Source organism: Emydura macquarii, unplaced genomic scaffold, assembly GCF_026122565.2.
Source record: "Emydura macquarii macquarii isolate MOO-44397 ecotype Brisbane River unplaced genomic scaffold, CSIRO-AGI_Emac_v2 contig_374, whole genome shotgun sequence".
NCBI lineage: Eukaryota > Metazoa > Chordata > Testudines > Chelidae > Emydura > Emydura macquarii.
This window is the reverse complement of record NW_027130511.1, coordinates 5,427,154-5,448,160: the sequence shown is the minus strand read 5'-3', so window position 1 is coordinate 5,448,160 and position 21,007 is coordinate 5,427,154. Positions and strand designations below refer to the sequence as shown.

General features: G+C 47.1%; 1 protein-coding gene across 3 annotated transcripts in view; it reads left to right on the top strand.

The window, feature by feature from the left end:
• The window catches only part of ADCK1 (aarF domain containing kinase 1), a 117,455-nt gene that overhangs the window by 43,826 nt on the left and 52,622 nt on the right, over positions 1 to 21,007 (top strand). For all 3 annotated transcript variants that reach the window (XM_067532519.1, XM_067532501.1, XM_067532510.1), the window contains exon 4: positions 12,523 to 12,726. In XM_067532519.1, coding sequence (XP_067388620.1) covers positions 12,523 to 12,726 — 204 coding nt within the window. The remainder of the gene's footprint in view (positions 1 to 12,522; positions 12,727 to 21,007) is intronic.

Genomic DNA, 21,007 nt, shown 5'->3' with positions numbered 1-21,007 from the left:
TACCAAACTCATTTCATTTGGGCCCTGAGTTTCTACTGCAGAATCCTTATTATTGGGGATGATGTTATGATGTGGAAAGGACCCAGCTTGACTCTCAGATCCCAGATTCAGTTTTTGGTGCTGGAATTGGAAAAGCTCTTTTTTTGATTTGGAAACAAAGTCAGTATGATCTGGAATCATTATCAGGAGAGAATAAATGTGGAATCTACTGTTATTGTCACAGAGCAAGTTCTCAACTCGAACCAGTCTGTACAGTTGAGACTCCATCTAGCCCTTGGCCTCATTGTGCCACCAACCTATCTAAGGAGGCCTGAACAGAAAGTCCATTGCATTTTGTAGGTGGTTAGCAGGGAAACAGCTGCTCCCCTCACTTTGATCCTCCCCCTTAACAGCCCAATTGATCACTGATAGTAAGGCAGCCGCTTGTATTAGCTATTTACCCAAAATTGAGCTGGCTAATGAAAATGTTTCTAATTAATATGAGGCAGATGAAAACTCATTACAGCAAGGTCATTGGTAATGAGAGATAATCAGAGCGCAAATGACCATGCTTGGAGCAAAATGAAGATGGAGCATGAGCCAGGGACTCAGTACCAGCTGTATAAGCATCAAACTGCAAGGGAGGGATGACACTCAGCAAGGTGGCTGGGGGTTCTGTGAGAGCTTTGCTGCAGTTATCATCAAGTGCCACTTCCCCCCACTCATACCTCTCCTGGCTCTGATTAGCTGGAGAGATGGGCCTGAGCCGCAAATTTAGGATTCCCAGGATCCGTGCAAATGTCTCCAGGATCCAGTGTCTTTCGGAACTGGGGGTTTAGGCCAGGCCCCGTTCTAGTCAAAGTGTGGGTTGTTACCGATTTGCAAGTTTCAGAGGTGGTGTGAATATGGGTGTCAGCACAGTGTGAGGCCGAGTGCATGTACCTTCAGTGTCCGTTCTAGTGTCTGCATGTTCATGTGAGCTCAGGGCTCTGTTTGGTGTGCATGTAAGTTGGAGTGTCCACTTGTGCAGTTGTATGTGCATGAGTTTGGGTGTCTGTGTGTGCACCTTTGTCTTTGGGCATGTATGGGAAAAATTCTTCCAGAGTGGATTAGCACTGATCTCAATGCATATTTGCTTGCCCTTGTTTCAGCTGTATGCGTGGCTGTATATTGTATTGGTGATAAAATGATCCAGCCCTAGCCCCAGTTTTTGACTGTTTGGCGGTAAGTTCCACAGGGTGACTATGACTATGTGCTGTCTAAAAAATATATAGATCCTTTTAATTTGTCCTAAATTCACAGGTCTTTCTGGTTTAGTTGACTTCTGTCATGTATATAAATTGAACCAAACTTGTGAGCATCTCTTCTCTGAATCTTTATAATCTCTGCTAGGGGTTCTTTATGTTAATGCAGCCCCAGCTGAACACCGGGCCCCAGATGGGGGTGTCTGCTAAGTGTTGTGTCATTGTAATAGGCTCCATGTTTTCTATCTCTTGTTTTTAATGCACTCAAACACCCTGTTTGCTCTAACTGTAGCTGTATCCTAGGCAAACATCTTTACTGATCTGAATTCCATCTGCCACTGTGCTGCCCGATCTCCCAGTGTGTTTGAATCCACCTGGACTTCCTCAGAGGGACCAGGGCCAGATCACTTCCACATAACCTTTGGAATAGCTAGTGCTGTTAGTGTCGCTGACTCCTGCACACCTTGTGTTCATGACACTGGGATTCTGGCTGCCCTCAGTGAAGGTGGGAAGGCTTTCTAGGCTGTCTCCTTCTGCCACCCCTGCACATATTAGCAGATGGGATCCGGTTCTTGGCGGTATCATCATCAGACTTCACCATCTGGGGACCAATGTTTTGTGTCTAATTAGGTCATTTATATGGCCTCCGTTACGATAGTATCTGAGAATCTCACACATATTAATTAATTTAAGCTTCACAACCGCCCTGTGAGGTAGGTTAGTAGTAATAGCCCCATTTTATACACTCCTAAACTGAGGCCCAGAGAGATCAATAAATCATTTACCCAAGGTCACACAGTATCTGTAGCAGAGGCAGGAACAGAACTGAGATCTCTTGAATCCCACTTCAGTGCCTTAGCCATAAAACCTTCCTTCTTTGTCCTAATTCTCCTCTTCCAAATAATTCAGAAATACATGAAATGGGGCAAAGGAGCTGCCTGAGTGGCCAGTACCAGATGTTTCAGAGGAAGCTCTAAACCCCTTAGTGGATAATTATGAATTAATCTGTCTATAGGGCAGTTGTTCCCAAACTATGGGGTGTGCCTCCCCTAGGGGGTGCGGAAGAACGTGCTGGGGGCGAGGCAGGGCCCAGGTCAGTCTCCACATGGGGGAGCATCACCTAGTTCCGCTCTGCCCGTAGCTTGGCCCCAGCCTCGGCCCCCAGCTCCCGGTCCCACTCTGGGCCCCTGGCCGTGCTCCTCACCCCACTCCTGCCACCGGCTGTGGGCCTGACTGCTGGCTGCAGCCCTGACTCCTGGGGTAGGGGGGCACTGATCGGGTAAGGAGGGCCATGGAGCAAAAAATTTGGGGACCACTGCCATAGGGGGCCATTTTTCTTGAGCCTATTCGTTAGAAGTTGGCTTATGCCCTGAGAAATAAAGTTTAAAGAATTTATTCATTTTTATCCTGTCTAATAATGTAAGTGCAAATGTTATTGTGACTGTAAAATGGGGATAATGATATGAAGATCCTTGGTAAAGTGTTTTGAGATCTATCTAAGACTTAGGTCTTATATAATTATTTTTAAAATTGAATAAATATCTAAAGCCTTCTGAATCTTGCTAAGCTCTTGGCCTTGATATCCTGTGGCAGGGAGTTCCATGTATTCCATAGTTTAACTATGTATGTGTGGTTGTTTTTTTTTAAAAAAGCTTTAATTTTTTTGCTTTTCTCTTTCATTGAATTCCCCCTTGTTTGTTACACCATGACAGGGTATATAGAAGTGGTGGATTTACCTTCTCTGTACCATTCATTGTTTTATATAGCTCTTTCCTATCCTCTCTTGTGCATGTCCTCTCTAAACTAAATGGTCTTCGTAAAGAAGTTTTTCTAGGTCTTTAATCATTTTTGTTGCCCTTCTCTGGACCTTTTTCTATTTCTGCTCTATCCTTTTTGACAAGAGATGACCAGCACTGAACATACTAGTCAAGGTGAGGATGTACCATCAGTTTATATGATGGTATTATGATATTTTTAGTATTGTTCTCTATCCCTTTCTTAATACAACCTAACAGCTCATTTGCTTTTTTTTTTGACTGCCACTGCGCAGCGAGGAGATGTTTTTATTGATCTGTCCACAATGATGCGCAGGTCTTTAGTGGTTACAGTTAATTTAGAACACATCACAATGTATGAGTAGTACAAATTGTTCCCTCCAATATGCATAACTTTGTGCTTGTCTACACTGAATTTCATCTGCCATAATGTTGCTCATTTACCTGGCTTTGTTAGAAACTTCTGGAATTCCTGACAGTTTTTATGTTCTCGAATAACCTCGGTAATGTTGTGTCAGCCAGAAACGTTGCTACCACACCGCTCATCACTTTGCCAGTTCATTGATAAATACATTAAACACCAGCAATAGTTTGCGCTTAGTGAGAAACTCCACTGTTAACCTTCGGCAATGCTGTACATTGACCATTTATTTCTGCTCGTTGTTTTCTGTCTTTTAGGTATGTCTGCAATGGAAAAAGAAGAGGTGTTAGCATTAGCTAATTTGGATAAAGGAGCAGAGAAGATGCAGCAACTCGGGTTAGCAGCTTGAGTGCAGGCCTTTAAGGCAGTCTAGTGTTGAACATGGGAACCTTGTCTCAACTAAAGGTCCCACCATTGCAACCAGCAGTAGAGTTGAACTGGGGTGTAGCAAAGCTGAGACATTTTTTGGGACAGGGAATAGATTAACGCAAACAAGGCAATAACCAGTTTCTGATCCATTACAGTATTTTTTTTGTTTGTTTCTTATCAGTAACTACTTAGTTTTCATAATATCTGTTTGTGAAGGACTTCATTGAAGGCTGTTTGAAGATTCAAATATCTCTCTCCTCTTTCTTCTTTATTTATTCCTGTGTTAACATGCTCAAAGAATTCTAGTATGTGGAGGTTGGAGAGAAATGATTTTTTCCATCCCAAAATCCATGCTGGTTTGTCTCAATCATATCCCATTCAGCTAGGTGGTTTACATAGCTCATCTGTCACTATTGTTTCAATTAATTTACCTACTACAGAAGTAAGGCTAACTGGGCTATAATTTCCAGGATTACTCTGGGATCCTTTTTTAAAGACAAGTGCAACATTTGTTACCCTCCAGTTCTCTGGTAAAATAGCTGATTTTAATGAGAAATGGTGTATTTTGTTAGCAGCTCAGTCACTTTTAAAATTGCTTCACAGTTCTTGGTGCATTACACAATGGAAATGCAGAAGTTTTTCCAGCAACACACCTCACCGTGTGTCAGTGTCTTATCTTTATTACCTGAAAAGAGTAGTTCTGGGGTAGTTCTCTCCCCAATGTCCTCCCTCTAGTTTTGGTTGCCCAGTGGATGCACCAATTTACTCACAAGCTTCCAGTTTCTGATACTATTATTTAAATATTAGTATCTGTACTAGTGCCTAGAGATGTCAGTCAGGATCAGGAATTTCTAGTTACTTGTGTCTGTGTCTTTGGCTGTTTGTTCTTCAGATTCCCTCATAGCTTTCCTAATTTCCATCGTACATTTTTGCCAGCTATGGCTTATGCACCTGCTATGGTTTATGCATCTTCCTATGGCTTTTGTCTGGGCTGGATTACCCTTTCTAAAGGATCCTTGTTTTATTTAAGGAACGTTCCTGCAACTTGCCATTTAACCCTACTGCCTTTTCTTGTCTTCCCTTGCTGCCTTTTGTGTTCAGGGGGATGCAGACCTGGGATTCTGCCTAGATGCTCTAATGTCCCTTCTGGCCTTTGACACAAACTTGATTTCATGGAGTTTAAGTTTTTTAATTTCCTGACTTGGCCTTTTAGGTTCTTTCTAACTCCATTCCTTGCCTTTAAAAGGAAACTAGCACTGGTCCCATTTCAGACATCTCACTGTTAGCCTTTGTGTGATCTGAGGAGCAGTTGTTCACTAAGACTCTCTGAGTAAATTTTTTTCAAAAGAGCTTAAGCGACTTAAGAGCATAAGTCTCCTTGAAACTCAGTGGGTCACTTAAGTGCTTTTGAAAATGTTACCTTCTCTCTCCACTTGCTGAGTCTCATGCTTAAGCCATGAGGAGCCTCACTTCACCGCTTTGAGGTTATTTCTTTTCTTTCAGCCTTTTTTGAAGGGCCATATCAAAATCACTTTGGAAATCCAAGTCAATTCAGTTTACCCAGCATTAGGGCCAATCCATGTGTGTCTGATGTGGTTACTGTGGGGCACATGGAGAACTTGTCCTGCTGAATCTGAGGGAGAGAGACACAGCGAGAGACTCAAAGATGAGAGTAGAGAGAGAGAAACATACACAGAGACATGCAGGGGAGACATTTGTACTGAAGCGCTGTTCAAGTGAGGTTTAATCTTGGTGATTCTCCGCATTTTAAATGTACAATTTCCCTGCTAACCACCAACTCTGTGTGTGCGTGCATGCGTACGTGTGTGCGTACACGCCCATGTCTAGCCACTTGCCTCTTTCCTAAATCTTGTTCCTCCTGCCACGCCAATGGGAAGCCCTTCTGTATTAGGCCAAAATTTCTCCAGAGCACATCACAACCGCCTCCTCCCTTACATTCAGCAGAATGTCGTCAGCTTTGTCAAACCCACCCAGAGCGCTGAGCGTAGGATCGAAGGCAGGACTGGCACCAATGTCCTGTTGCTGATGGGTATGGTGACCCCTCTGGAGGACTTTAGCCACCTGTTGCTCTAAAAGGGTTCTCAAATCACCGTCTCTTACAAGCTAAATTGTTGTGGGTTGGCTTACTGAGGAGAAGCCAGGTCAAAGTGAGGAGTTCTGCATTCAGGTCTGAACATGGTGAGGTTGGCACTCATTTTTATGCCTTAGAATCATAGAAGATTAGGGTGGGAAGGGACCTCAGGAGGTCATCTAGTCCAACTCCCTGCTCAAAGCAGGGCCAACCCCAACTAAACCAGCCCAGCCAGCCTTGCGGTAGTGAGTCCCATAGTCTGGGCCCTGCTCTTGTGAAAATTCTGTCTCCTGCACTCACAAGCTGGTCAACAGCGTCTGTATTCTAGTGGAACGTAGCTGTCGTAGGAGGTGATGGTTGCAGAGGGACAGAAGAACTCTCAAGTAGTGAGGGCCAATCCCATGGAGGTCTTTGAGTATTAGACAGAGACTCTGCATTTAGGGCCTGATCCTGTATCCGTGGAAGGGAATGAAAAAGCTCCCATTAACTCTAGTGTTGCAGGAGCTGGGGTATAATTGGGCGCCAATGCAGAACCCCAGGTTATTTTAATGTTCATGGCAACCTTTGTTTCTTAGTAGACATGAGGTTTTTAACACATGGGTCACGTTGACCAGCCTGTGTCTGATAGGATCAGAAATAATCTTCTGGCTGCTTGCAGATGTATGTGTGCATTTTATGCCACTTTGATTATTTGAACTTACAATAGCATTGAGGAGTCCAAAAGGGCTCTTAATAGTGGGGATGTTATAGAGGAGGCAGGTTTCTTAGCCATGTTTCCCTGTTCTTGCCAACAACATTTCAATCTTACCTGGGATTAGCTTTAGCTATCTTCATTCAGGTGCTGGTTTTGGGCAGGCACTGAGAGAGCTGGCAGATGGTGTTGCTTGTTTTTGACGTAAAGGAGAGATGGAGCTCAGTGTTGTCTGCGTTCTGCTAGCACTTCAGCCCATGTTTCCCCAGCGGTCCGAAAGGGCTACGTTTAGATATTCAGCAATATTAGAAAGGGAGGGGATTGAACCTGGAGGGGCGCTGCAGGTGAGGGCTTTGGAGGTGGAGGGACACGTCATTGCCCATGACAACTTTATAGGTTGGGTCTTGGAGTGAGCAATTTCAGGGCATTTCCATTTAAACCCTACAGCATACTTCTGTCCCACCTGAAAGATCTGGTGATCAGTGGTATCAGTGGTATCAAATGCTGCGGAGGGCACTGTCTATAGCAGGGGTGGGGAACCTTTTTTGTGCCAAGGGCCTGATGGTGGTACGCGGAAGACGGCTGAGTGTCCGCCGCCGAATTCCCCCCCGCCGCCGAAAAGGGGCAAACGGTGGCAGGGTTTCGGCGGTTGGCACTGCCCCCCCTCCCACGGAACCATGCCGCCGCCGTGAAGCCACGCCACCGCCGAATTCCCCCCCGCTGCCGAATGATTTTGCGGGCCTTATACGGCCCGTGGGCCGGACGTTCCCCACCCCTGGTCTATAGTCAGGAAGAGATCCTCCACCAGAGGAACAAGTGCCTTCTGTTTCCCATACTCTGGTTTGAATCCTGACTGGCAGGAATTCAAAATCCTGGCAGCTAACAGTGGGCATTGGAGACCATTTTTTTTGCTAGCTTTTTTATTAGGTTGCTAAGAAAAGGGAAGTTATGGAGGGTTTGCAAGACCTCTATATCAAACTGTGGTCTCCTTAGTACTGACTGGACTATTGCCTGTTTTTAATGGTAGATTTCCCTCATCAATAGTCTGTTATGGGGCTCTCAGGCATTCTTCACTTTCTTTCACCACCCAGGAAGGGAAGGGGCCAGAGAACCAGACAGTGGCCCTGGGAGCCAACACTGCTTCCATCAGTACTTCAAGCATAAATGGGCCAAATTTGTGGAAGGAAGAGGACATTGTTTTCGCTTATGCACCTATTTTGGTTTTCTGCTGCTTCTCCTGGCATTCTGAGACCCCATCCCAGATGTGGGTGCCTGTCATTCTACTTCTCAGAGAAAACTCTTCACAGTGCAAGGTGGTGTTGTGTGCAAGAGGCAATCTGTGTTCTCTAAGGGGTGGCAAAGTTCTGCAGGGCATGCCTTTGCTCTCTCTGGGGCAGAGGTGAGGTGGGCTGACTTTGCTTCCTTCACAGCAAGGGCTCAGGTGTGCAGACATGCCTTGTGTCTCAGTCAGGCTGCATTTTCTGTCCCCTATGCTCAAATTTCTTCTTCTGATGGCTTTTTGTCTCAGGTTGCTCAATAATCATGGTGGTCTGTGCAGGCAGTGGGGGAGGAGAGGGTGCTTCGGGGCTAAAACATCCGTCGGGAACGGGTGTGCCTCACTGATTCTCACATTCTTTTGCTTCGAGGCTAGGGAGAGCTTTCTGCGAGTAAATGATTCCCATGGTAGTGCCCTGTCCTGCTACACAGAAGACTTGGATTCCGTTCCCAGCTCCAATCTCTCACTCCCCTGGCATGCCTAGTGCTTAGTGATGTGGAAGAGACTAGAGCCCTGCCCTGCTATACAAGCGACTGGGGTTCAGTCCGGAGTTCCAGTCTCTCCCTTTCCAGGCCAGCCTGGTACATGAAGCTCTGCAGTGCCATGCAGGAGACATGGGTTTTATGCCCAGCCTCATGTGTCAATCCCTGATCATCCCAGTGCTTAGTGCTCTGCAGTAAGCCATGCAGGAGGCTTTGTTTTGGCTTTCTGGCCTGGCAGGGGCTGAGTTGAATATGGGCTGCATATTCATGGTTCCCATTGTGTCTCTGTGAGCTCACAGGGCCCTGGCCTGACATTCTTCCCGTACTGGAGGTTCTAGAACGAGTGTGGGGTTGGATGTGGTCAATTCGTGTCCCCCAGACAAGCCAGCTGCCCCCAGCCTGCCTTTCCTCTCCCTTGGAATACAGGCAAACTCTGGGGAGCTATAGACAGCAATTGCCTCCCGCTGCCTTCACTTGCTGTTGGATTTTTTTTTCTCCTCTGCTGGAGACAGAGTGTTGAGGACAATTATCCAAGCTGCATAAAAGCTGTTTTCCTATAATGGGCTGAACTCCTTGTACTGTGACAAACTGCCCAGCTGCTCTGGCTCCCTCCTGCTCCCTTTCTCTTTCATCCTTATTACTCCGTCTCTGCCTCTTTTGCTGTTTCTTTCTCTTTCATTCCTTCCATTCCTCACTCCCTTTCTCTGCCTGTCTCTCCCCCTCTCCCCATACACATACACAGAAGGAAGAGGCAGGGGAAATAGCCAGATCATGGACCTATTTGCCACAACAAAAAAATCAGTCTCATAAAATGCTGCACATTCTTACCTGTGATTGCAGCCCAAGTAACCTGAAGACAGCATTTTGTGTATGTAAGTCCAAGTTCACTTTTGAGGTGTGTGCACTTTCCTGGTATGGGTTACACTTGCAAAGGTTGTGTGTGGGGGAGTGGGGGTGGAGGGGGATGGAGGGTGCGGGGGTGTGTTCATCCATCTACCTGTCTGATCTATTGTGTTTTTTCTGGAGTGCCCAACACCATGGTATCTCTGTGCTTCATAGGTCAATGAGATCTGCATACAAAACCCCTCTTGTCCCTCCTGAGTCTTCTGCTCTTCTCCTTTCTCCTTCTTTGAGGTATTGTTGTTGTTTACAGTGAGAAATGCTTTGCCATAAAAGAGGGTTTTGCAGGGTGCCCTGAAAGGGGTCAGATTCTGGATTACTCTGACCTCCTCTAGCAGCTCGTTTCACAGCTGAATCCCCTCGATTGAGAGTGATTTGTCTCTGACTCTACTTTGCTTCCTCTGGCCTTGGGGGTGCATTGTCCCAAAGGAGAAATGCTATCACTGACGTAGCTGCGTGATGGCTGGGAAGATCAGGGCCAGGTGTTGAACTGGCAAGGGAAGTGGACTGGGAGCCAGTGGAGGGATTGGTGCACAGGGACATCGCACTTACAGCAGTCCCTCCTGTTGAGGGTGCGTGTGTGTGTGTGTATGCTACTTATTTTGATGAATTCAGAGAATGGAAACACATTGTGCCAAAATGCTGCCTGCACTGATCTGCCTTGGGGTGTTAAATGATTGCATTAAATGATTAATCATTAAATGATTGTTTAATATTGCAACCTCCCCCAAAGATATTTAACTTCTTGAGCCCCCTCCAGGCACTTCTGTGTCAGAGCCCCCTCAGCTGCTGGCAAGGGACTGGAGGATGTGCCCTACTCTGTCTCTTTATGACTCCAGTGCTCTTCCAGTATACTGATGAATTCAGGCCCCAAATCTGTACTCCCTGAGTGAGACACTGGATCCAGTTTTCAAGCATGACATGTTTCGAGTTGGCATTGAGGAGCTCTTATGATCACAGGGAGGACTCCCTATTCTACTATTCTTTTCTACATAGATTTTTATACCACGATAATTACCATTGCATCTGAGTGCTTTCCAGTAGCACATTAAGCAACATGACTAACATCTGTCATGTGTGGTTCATTCTCTGTTAGCCTTTCCCCGAGAGGAGAAGAGTGTGTGCAATGTTGAGCTTCAGGTTTGAGTCTGAGGGTTCTGGTTTTTAAAAAATGTACATATTGCTTTATGTTTATAGTGGAGAAGGTGGGTCCACGAAATGCATCTTGCTCTTGAAGCAGAAGGTCATGAGGCTTGTGAGGTCCTGAGTTACACAGCCTCAGAGCAGCCCCTGAGAAAACTCCATCTCCTGCACAGACAAGCTTTACCCTTATGGTCAAGAGTTCCATTGTGCCAGAGGAGCAGAGTTGTTGAGCTGTGGTCTTCATTCTGGAGCTTTAGGTGATCTTTTAGATGTGCTGGGCTTAGGCCATGGAGCACCTGGAAGATGAAGACTGAGACACAATATGTTGCAATACAGTTTATTCAATGCAAAATCCCACATTGTATTATATGTTGTATTCATTGATCAATAAATCATAATGCTGTAAGAAGAGTACGCAAGCCGAACACTCAAAAGGGAGGAAACAGAGTTTAGGTTGAAAGCTCCACCTTAACTCTGCCCACTACCCCACCACTTATGTTTTAACATACAGGGTATGACTACACTGCAACTGGGAGGTGTGATTTCCAGATGTGCACATGCTAGCTCTGATGAAGCTAGTGGGCTAAAATAGCACCGTGGCTCTAATGGCAGGGGCAGTGGCTTGGGCGAAGTGCCTAGGTATAAGCCTTAGATGCTACCTCTGCCACTGTGGCTACACTGCTATTTTTAGCACACTAGCTCGATCAGAGCTAGCATATGCACATCTGCCCAAGCTGTGACTCACACCTCCCGGGTGCAGTGTAGACATACCCTATATGTTACAACACAAGCAGTGGGTTAGTGAGCCCGAGTAAAGGTTGAGCTTTCAACCTAAACTCTGTATTTCCTAATTTTTGAGTGCTTGCTTTGGGGTTGCTTTTGTTTGTTTGTTTGTTTTAAAACATTTTAAAGTTACACTACTGCTAGTTTTTTGCTGGTCATTCCTCCAGCTTGGGTATTCTGAATATCTGAGCGACTGGGTGTAAACTTCTAGCAGCTGATGTTTGTGGCCATGCCACTGGAAAAGGGAGCTCATTCCTGAATTGCAATTCTGTTTTAGATTTGACTGACTGCTGACACCTCATGCCATGAGGTATATTAACCACGTGCATGCAGCTAGCAGAAAAGCATAGAAATGGATGAGTGGCTTTTTACTTGTAAATTTGCTGGAATTTTAATAATGTAGCAGGATAGTCAGTCACAATTTATTACCTTCTTGAATGTTGAATGTGCCTATGCCCCAGACAGGGAGATTTCCTTATAATAGTGTAAGGCAGAATAAATTGTTGCCATTAAAGGGTCAGGTGACTGGTACACGTTTGTGATACAGAATCAGGGTCACCGGCTGAAATCCAGACCTGGCCAGTGGACATTGACAGTTGTTTGCAGTGTTGTTGTAGCCATCGACAGTTGTCGTTTGATGACTGTTTGTTGGCCAATGTGAAATTAATTTGGTAGGTCTCCTAATTTCTAGTATTTACTTCACTGAAACCACACCACGGTGGCATGAATGGGATTCTTGATGGCTGTCCCATCAGAGAGGCAAAAACCGAATGGGCCCTGATCTCCCCCTTGCGCTAGGGTAGGGTGAGGTGGGCTGGTGGAACAGCATGAGTGCTAAACTGGCTCTGCCACTGCCCAGGTTGTAGCTATTCTGCTGATAAGTAGGATCCGCTTGCTGAGGGGCTGCCATCCAGGCATAATTTATCAGTGCTAAATTGAAAGAAAATAGCTTTTGTTTTGCTGTGTCTTTAAACAGAATGTCCTCCCCCTAGGAACCTTCTGTGCTGAGACCCCCTTAGGATGGCATCTGTCTTCTTCCCCTCTTTAATCCACTGCACTCTGACTGAGAACATAGCCACACGTGTGTCATCAACAGGAGCAAGGGTCCTGACTTTTGCCTGATGCTGTGGCACGCCCCCTGTTGGCTCTGGTAGCTCCTGTTCATCAACAAACCTCATTCCCAGGATTTAGCTGACAATAGGTGATGCAGGTGCACAACCAAGGAAGCGCAAAATAAATAAATAAAAATCCCAGCTGCATTTGAAACCTAGGGATGTGTATGTGTGTGGGGAGGTTGCGGATGAAGGTGGAATAAGGAGCAAAGAGTTTGAGGAAGGGGGTTAGCTGATGTTTTGATCTCTCTGCAGGTGCATCTGCGTTCTGCAGAACGCCTCCGGGACCTGTGCTGTGCCAACAGAGGCACCTTCATCAAAGTGGGACAGCATCTGGGGGCACTCGACTACCTTCTACCTGAGGAATACACTCGCACCCTCAAGGTACTACACAGCCAGGCCCCCCAGAGCAGCATGCAGGAGATTGAACAAGTGATCCGTGAGGACCTGGGCAAAGAGGTATGAGAGACAGCAGCCCTCGCTGACCTGCTGGGCAAGCCAGCTGTAGCATGGCAGTTCTGGGCAGCTAGCCAGAAGGAAACAGGAGCAATAAGCTGCTTGGTGATTTTCCTTCACAGAAGGAAACATGACAAGGGAGTTTAGGACATCGGCCTGGTGGAAGACTTAGATCACAAGAGAGACTGCTGTGCCACCTAAGAGTTATCTTAGCCTACCTCTGGAGCAAGTGTAGTTTTCCCACACATTACTGGGCATGGCTGGCAAAGTCTAGTGAGAATTACAGGGGCGAGGGAGAGGATTGCCAGGCAGGAATGAGGGGCATCAGCAGAGGAGTGAGGTGCATTGGCAGCTCTGTGTGTGGGCAGATAGCTCTGCCCTTGTCTCTGCTCTCCCATGTCTAGCTGGCACTGACAGCCCTTTACTTTCACAAGCCCCTAATTAATCCCAGATGACAAAAATAAATAAGCCCCTTTAATAACAGCATACATCGCTTTTGCTGCTGACACTAAGGCAACAGGGTAACAAAGGAGGCTGCTCCATTAACCCTTGGGGTTTGGGAGTGGAGTGACTGGTGTGATATCCTACTTCTTTTTCAACTCATCCCTCACGGTGACAGCTCCCACCCGCTGGTGAGGCATGCCTGGGATATAGGGAGAAGGAAGCCATAGGGAGGGTGGGGGTGGTGTAAAGCAGTGGGGATGGGAGTATGTGTGGGGAGGAGGATCAGACTATGCCTGGGTAATGGCAGAGGATGTAGGTGGGGGTAAATGGGTCAGGGTGCTGGGCAAGGGTTGGGTTGGGTTCTGCTGGAGCAACGTGTGCGTGTCAGGTACGTCATGTTATGGCTCGGTGTGTGGGGCTGTGTTGGGGAAAGTGTCGCTAGGTGTGTGTGCATGGGAGTCTGTAGGGTTGTGTGGGTGAGGGTGTTCTGGGTAGATATGTAGGGAGTTGGGGTGGGTCTGGCTCTGTGTAAGCTGGGGGGGGGGTGTTGGATAGTCATCAATAACCCAAGGGGGTTGGATATTCATGAATGACAGTGAGCATTTCCCCATAGTTTGATTGCAAAGAGTTAATGTCCGCTTCTGATCTGCCTTCATATTGCCTGTGTGTGAGACAGACCTTCCCAGCCTCAGAGCAGGGTTAGTACCAGCTGGATTCATAGCTCAGCAAATAGATGGAGGGAGAGAAACAGGCTAGTATAACCACTCCCTGCAGTATCCATCCTCCAGCTGCTCCTAGAGTAAAGCTGCAGACAGCCTTCCCCTGTGGTGGGTGGAGGAGAAAGCCACACTGGGATTACACAGTATTAAAACACAAAAGCAGCTGCCTCTGGCTCAGCACGCGCTGCTTCTTTCTGTAGCTGAATGGGGCACTTGGTGACGGGGCCTTTTCTTCTCCCTCAAATGCATTTTCAGATGCCGCTGATCTGCCCTGCTTTCTTTCAGCATTTCAGGAGCAAGATGAGCTTTCCATGCCTCATTGATTCCCAGCGAGGCAGCTCGAATCCCCCTCTCAGCAGCAGCCTTTCCTCTTAGCATTCACTTCACCCACATGGGCAGTGTTGGGGTGATCTTTAATTTTAAAGAGATAGGGAGAAAGGAAATAGGAAAGGAGAGAGGGAATGCTAAAGAGAAAGAGAAAAAGTATTAAAAGAGAGAGAGAAAAAGATAAGGGAAGAAAAATGGAGAAAAGAAAGGAGCGGCTGAGGCCGGATCATAATGAGGTCAGAGGTAGTTGCTTGAGTCCATTAGTTATAAGCAACTGAGTCAAGGTAATTAAAAAGAAGGGTTTTGAGAAACATAATCTGCTGAAGACCTCCTCGCTGGAGGCTGTGGAATTACACCAGGGATGAAGTTAGTCCATGCGTAGAAATACGTTCACTACATTTTAAAAATAAAATGCTGAATTGAAAATAGGGATTTGGGTAAGAGGGAGGGAGCGGGAACCTAAATATTGAAATATCCCTTTGTTGGGTCAGGAGACCAGAGCATCACAACTGGGACTGCAGCTGGAATTGATTTGCAGCAGAAAGTGAACCTGAACTCTGGAGAGATCCAAAGAAATAATCCAAATGGAGTTAGGGCCCAATCTTGCTGCTGTAGAACTCATTTACAGAATTTGAACTGCTGTTAGTGGGAGCAGGGGCTCCTGGATGGGTCCAAAATACAGACGGACGTAATGAAATGAGATTCAACCTGGATCAATACAGATTTGGGAAGGAAAAATCACCAGAAATACTGATACTTCAGAGAGAAATGTGACAAGTAGCAAAGGCTAAAGAGACTAAGGGTGAGAGTGGCCAGCAAATTAGACAGGAGCTTGCAATGGGATGTGGTGTGCAGGGGGAGGGGGCAGGCGATATAATAATACTCAGTTGGATATGCAGTGGCATCATGTCATGGTGCAGGGAGGGAGTAGTCCTTCTCTAGGTGGCCTGGATGTGACCCCCACTTACAATAGCTTCTTAAAGCCCCATGTACCTGAGAAACATAAATAAACTAGGTTCTCAAAGAGCAGCATAAATAATCAGGAGACTGATTTATGAGCAAAGATGAAAAGAGTTCAATATGCATACAGTGGTCAGCACTTCCTATAGGAACCATGCAGCGTTATGGGAAATTCTGGGGATGTAAGAACTCCTACCATGGGCCAATAAGCTGTGTTTGAACCCAGAACCATCAGCACTGCAGCATGGAACTCAACCACTTTAGATACAGGACTAAATCTGTTAGCTTGGAGCAGCAGCAGATGGCTATTTTCTGCTGATCAGACACAGGAGGATGATCGGATTGTCATCTCCTATTCTAAATACAGGGGAACACTGCAACAGCTCAGATTTGGGTGTATTTGGACCACTGCCCACTGCTTGACAGGCACTACTGGAATAAAAACAATAAATAATCTCCAATATCCCAGTGTGGGCACCATCAGCAAATGCTGTCTTTTTAAATGTCAGCCAGAGTAGGTTGCTTAAATGACCATGTCAAGTGACAACTATCTGAAAGTATTTATAAAGAGGGGTGGGAGAGAGGAAAACTTTGGCGATGGGCCTTCCCAGGAGGGCATGAGTAGGAGTAATGGGATGACACCAAGCAAAGGAACCTTTACACTAAATTTCAGGAAACACTCAAGGGTGGGATCTGTTAGCTAGTGCCAGAGTTGATGGACAGGGCAAACTCAGCCCAGTTTCTCTGCCCCCAAATGAACAAACTGGGAAGGAAAGTTTATTCAACTCTGTGATTTGTACCTATCCTTTTAACCTAACTCAACAGGCAAGCACCCCATCCCCAAAGTTTTCCTCTCCCCCACACCTCTTTCAGAATGTAGCCAAGCACCTTTGGGTGAAACCTGAGACCAGATAAAAGGGTGATGGATTTATGAGTTGCTCTGGAAAGTGCATCTTTTCTGGTAGTACCAGATCACTAAACTTTAAAACTAGCTATTTAAAAAAAAAAAAAAAGTGCTCTAGAAACAGGGGGACAGGTTGGCTCGGGAACTGGGGAATGTGATACAGGCCTTTCCTTTCTAGGACACGTATTCCAATCTGGTCACAGGTAGGGAATATGGGGTCTGGAGCCTAGAGCACCTGTTTAGGTTCAGCTCAGGTCATTCTCTTTGGCAGCTGTTCAGTGGGAGAAAGGAGTTAGTGGGTCTGCATGCAGACCTCAATGGGCAGGTGTCTCTGTCATATAACCCTCCCTCAGCATGGGCACTAATGGGCCAAAGATTGATTGAACCATTGTGACGGCTCTCCCCTCTTACCCCCAGAGGGGGTCTGTTGGTTTTTCTCTGCTCTAACCTGTGCATTTCCAGAGATGCATTTCGTTCACCGTAGCATCCAAACCTCCCAGCTGGATGGGGACCAGTTTGGCAGCCTGTGCAACAGCTCGTCTCCTCCATATGTCTTTGATATCTGTCTCCTCCGTTTGGCTACAATGCTGTCCAACCCACACCCGAATCTGACCCTCTATTGCCTGATCTATTGATGATGTAGTAATTCCCAGTTAGCATTCTGTGGTTTGGGTGGGTTCTGCCTCGTGACCAGACCCAGAAATATCAAAGTTATTATAAGAGCCACGTTATGCACGAAGGAGACAGTTTAAGAAAGGCGTTCTGCCTTTGTAAGATTTTTATTAGCACGGCTAGCAAAATTACGAATACCCCAACCCAGCAAAGTAGATAAAACAAGATGATCAAAATGCCCCGCGTCTGAGCATCAGTACCTTCACACCCTCCCTTTTAGAAAAACCCATAATGTTAGTCATCCTCCTCCTCTTCCTCCTCCTCCTCATCATCATCGCCACCAGCGTGGTCATCCTGGCATCTCCCAAGGTGCGCAGGCTGCGATACAGCTTTTATAATGTGTTACGCTGACACCCACTATCCCTAATATTCAGTAGGGGTTTCAGCCCCTTTTCCTTAGCTGTATTTCCTCACCCTTCTAATGTTGGGGTGCCCTTCCTTCATAGCTTAGTAGGCCTTGTACCTCAAGTTCATTAGCAAATATTTCAATTAGTTTCCATGGCATTCTTGTGGTTGGACATCTGCTGATATTCCTAACTTAAAATATCTAAAGCTGGTATAAACTGGCATGTTACAGTTACCTGTCAGCAGTTGAGTCAGACTTGTTTATTACAGTGCTCTGTCTTATGATTTAGGGTTACTCCTGGTTAGCTGCTTATGCTAAGGCTCTTGGGGCCTTTTGCCTTGATTAGTTTAGCTAAGCTATTGTCTTACAGGCCTTGAGGCTTGTAGGATCATTGCGTTACTGCCTCAACTTATACCTCTGCCTTACCTAGCAAATACCTATACCTATAGGTTACACCTCAGGACCTCTCCTCTGGTTGCCAAGTGGCTTAGACTCCCTGACATCTCTCCCTTCTGGCTGCACTGCATGTCCTGACACACTCTTTTACCTCTGTCTGATCCCAATGCAAGCACATATCTGGCCCTCTTGTGCACCCCAACAGGCCAGCACACTGTCCCCCTCCCATCCAGCCCCACAGTGGTCCCCCTCCTGCCCCAGATTGAAATGCTGTCCCCCATAGCTCAGTTCTGTCCCGCCCATCCTCTCACACAGACCCTTTTTAATCAGTCTGAATCTCACCTTTCAGCCTTTCCCGCAGACCCTTCAGTCCCCTCCTCTGCCAGACACAAATCTAGGCATCGGTCCAGACCATTTTACTTATCTGTTTCTTTCCCATTGTGTCCAAATGCCCTCTTTACTCACAGTTTCCTCATCTGTAGATCATGTTCCCATTGGGATGAGTAGGTCTTTCTGGTCTTTCCTGATCCCTGCAGAAGTTTGTCAGCTCCTCTCAATCTCCTTTGGTAGGGTTCCAGCTAGCCCAGTCCACTCACCCCTGGTCCTGGAACCTGTCCTGGGGGCTCTAATAAAGCTTGGCTCTGAGCCAGGATGGAGTTTAACTTAGCCCCCAAACAGAACTATCGAGCAGCCCTATTAGAAATCAAAGTTGGAGACTTTCCAAACCCTGCCACCCACCTAAGTGCAGACTGAAGGGGCTGCCTTTCCTAGGTAAAGGCCTGCTCCTGCCCAGCTGTTCCAGGAGTTCTGCCACCAAAGACCGGTAGATGGCAGACCAGCCTTGGCCTATTGGAGAGCATCTTGTTACAGAGGAGGCACTGCAGGGACTTGGGCGAAACTCCTTGTCTGGCTCTGGGATGTGTGAAGAGGGACTCTGGCCCTTCCTCCTCCCCTTTTGTCTCCTGCAACATTTCTCTAGCCCCATATTAATAATAACTAAAGGTCCTGGTGAATTTTTCACTTTTATTGCTAACAGGATTGAACTGATAGCCAGAGCTGGGGCGATTTCAGATCAGTGCTCTTAACTTAGGGTGACCAGATAACAAGTGTGAAAAACTGGGACACTTTATTGCGGGGTGGAGTGGGGTAGATATAGCTGCATATATAAGACAAAGCCCCTAGTATCGGGACGGTCCTGATAATATTGGGATGTCTCGTCACTCTATCTTCACTGAATGTGGGACCCCCGTGAAAACATGTCAACTCTCAGCCCCCGACCCCGCCATGCGCACATGCACATCTGGGTTGATTTACACAACTCTGTGTGAGTGCATGTGGCCCCTTCTCTGAGAAGACCCCCACCTCCGATATTTAAACCTGGGGGCTGTTACCTCAGGTGCTCTGATCTCAGCTGATGGGGAAGTGCATGAGAAGTGAGGCTTGTCTCAAGTAAAGCCAGGACCCAAACCATAGATTAAGGGCCCAGTTTTGTAAGGGGCCTGAACCCTGCCCCAGCCTGTGGGAGTAGGTGGTGGAACACAGCAGTCTCTCTGCCTGGTTAGCAAGTTCTGGCAAGTAGCCCATCATTTTCACCCTCAATTACTTGCAGCTTCTCCCGGTTGTCTAAAGGCTGCTTTGCCATCTGCAAGGAGCCCCTGCTCCCGACTGCAGCTATGAAATGAGCCAGCTCATATGCCGAGCAGAGCAGGTCATGGGGAAAGTTGCCAGGCTCCCCTCTTTGCCAATGGAGTGGGTAGGATAGAAGCACATGTTATGCTGTAGCTCAAGTGGGCTGGCTTTGTAGAGAAATCTGTAGTTCTGGGGTCACAATGGTTCAGGCAAGGGCCCTGCATTTGTCATGTTCCTCTCTTTTGTACCTGTCATGGCACTGAGGCTGGGTGGTGTGAAGTGAAATCTTCCTCACCAGATAGATCATCTTCCCTACTGGCAGAGATGTGGCCTGGGAGGACAGGGAACTACATTTCAGAAGCTGCTTTTGCTTCTAAGGACCCCAAAGTGTTTTCCAACCATACGTACCAGGATCATGCACCCAGCACTGAACTACATCCATATCTGTGGTGGAACGTAGTCGCTGTTGAACAACAAACGGTGACACTACACGGAGTCTTTTGATAGAAAGTGAAAAAGATCCCCACAGCCATTTGAAGCTGTTGGGGGAGGAGGGAAAGGAGTCTAGGGAAAGTTGGAATGGGGCCAGGACAATGGGACTAACACCCTGACTCTTACCATGTGGCCTTTTAATGTCTGCATGGACTCATGCTCTGGGATGATACCCTGGCTTTTTCCATGAGATCTCTAATAACCCTGTGTGACCAGGACCTTGCTTTTATATCTCCTTTGGCTTTTCATGTATCTTGCAGGATCAGCTTACAGAAAGGGTCAAACAACTTCATGGGTGAGTGAGTGTGTATCTCCCGAGCTGGTGCAGGCTGGAGCATGGAAGAAAGTACAGAGATTTTTGGGGCTCCTATTCAGTGCTTCTCTTCCTTCCTCTCTTTCCCACAAACCACATTCTGTGCTCCACATCTTGGCAGCCTTTGCTGTGGCTGAGAAGGGCGGGAGGAAGGACTCTCTTCCCTCTGGAACCCATCAGCAGAGTCTCAAGCCTTGGCAGGGGTTTTTCTTGCTCCTGATCTACAGAGCTGCTGAAGCACTGTACCACCCCACGGGAGAGCAATTCAGCCTTCAGATGGCCCGTGGGGACTGCATCACATGTCCTACAAAGTCATGTTGTCCCTGAGGGTATATGTTCCACGTTCTGCAGCTGGCCCTGTAGGCTACCCTTAGGGAGGGAGCCACATGCCCGGCTAGTCACATGGTCCCTAGGGCAGGCTGCTGCAAAGTCTGCGGTAGGCCCCAGGAGCACATTGCATGTCTGGCTGTGTTGCATAGCCCTGGGGGAGCATGGCTGATTCTGCAGTGAGGCCCATCTGCAACTCCAAGGGATTTGACACAGCTCCTGTACTATTACACAGGCTTGGGGCAGTGGGTCTCATACCCTGTAGCATTGTCATTTGGCCTGAGGGAATACCCGGTCAGTCACACTATTCTAGGGGGTGCATCGTGGTATGCCCTACATTGCTGTGTGACCCTGGGGATTGTGCTGTGTATTCTGTGCTACAACTACCGTAATACCTCCAGGCCCAAATCTCAGATTCTTTTCAGTTTTGATCAAGAACTTGAGGGCTCTGCTGGCCCTCTATCGACATCATCTTAACTGTGGGTGACCCTCCGAGTGGGGAAATGCTAGGGTGGAGCTGAACCCAGAAAGCTGTTCTGTTTGTATTTCATCTCCTTCTGCTCCCAATCACAGGATCCTTCCCATTATGGATGACCGTCTGACTCCATCACTCATCTCTCTAGAGGATGGGATTTCTGGGTTATTACCCTGACAGCTGGAGGTGATGAAGATGAGGATGATGAGGAAATGGGAGAGGAGGGTGTGACTGTCCTAGCTCCCCCCCCACTCTCTGTACTATTCTTCCAAGCGGCTAT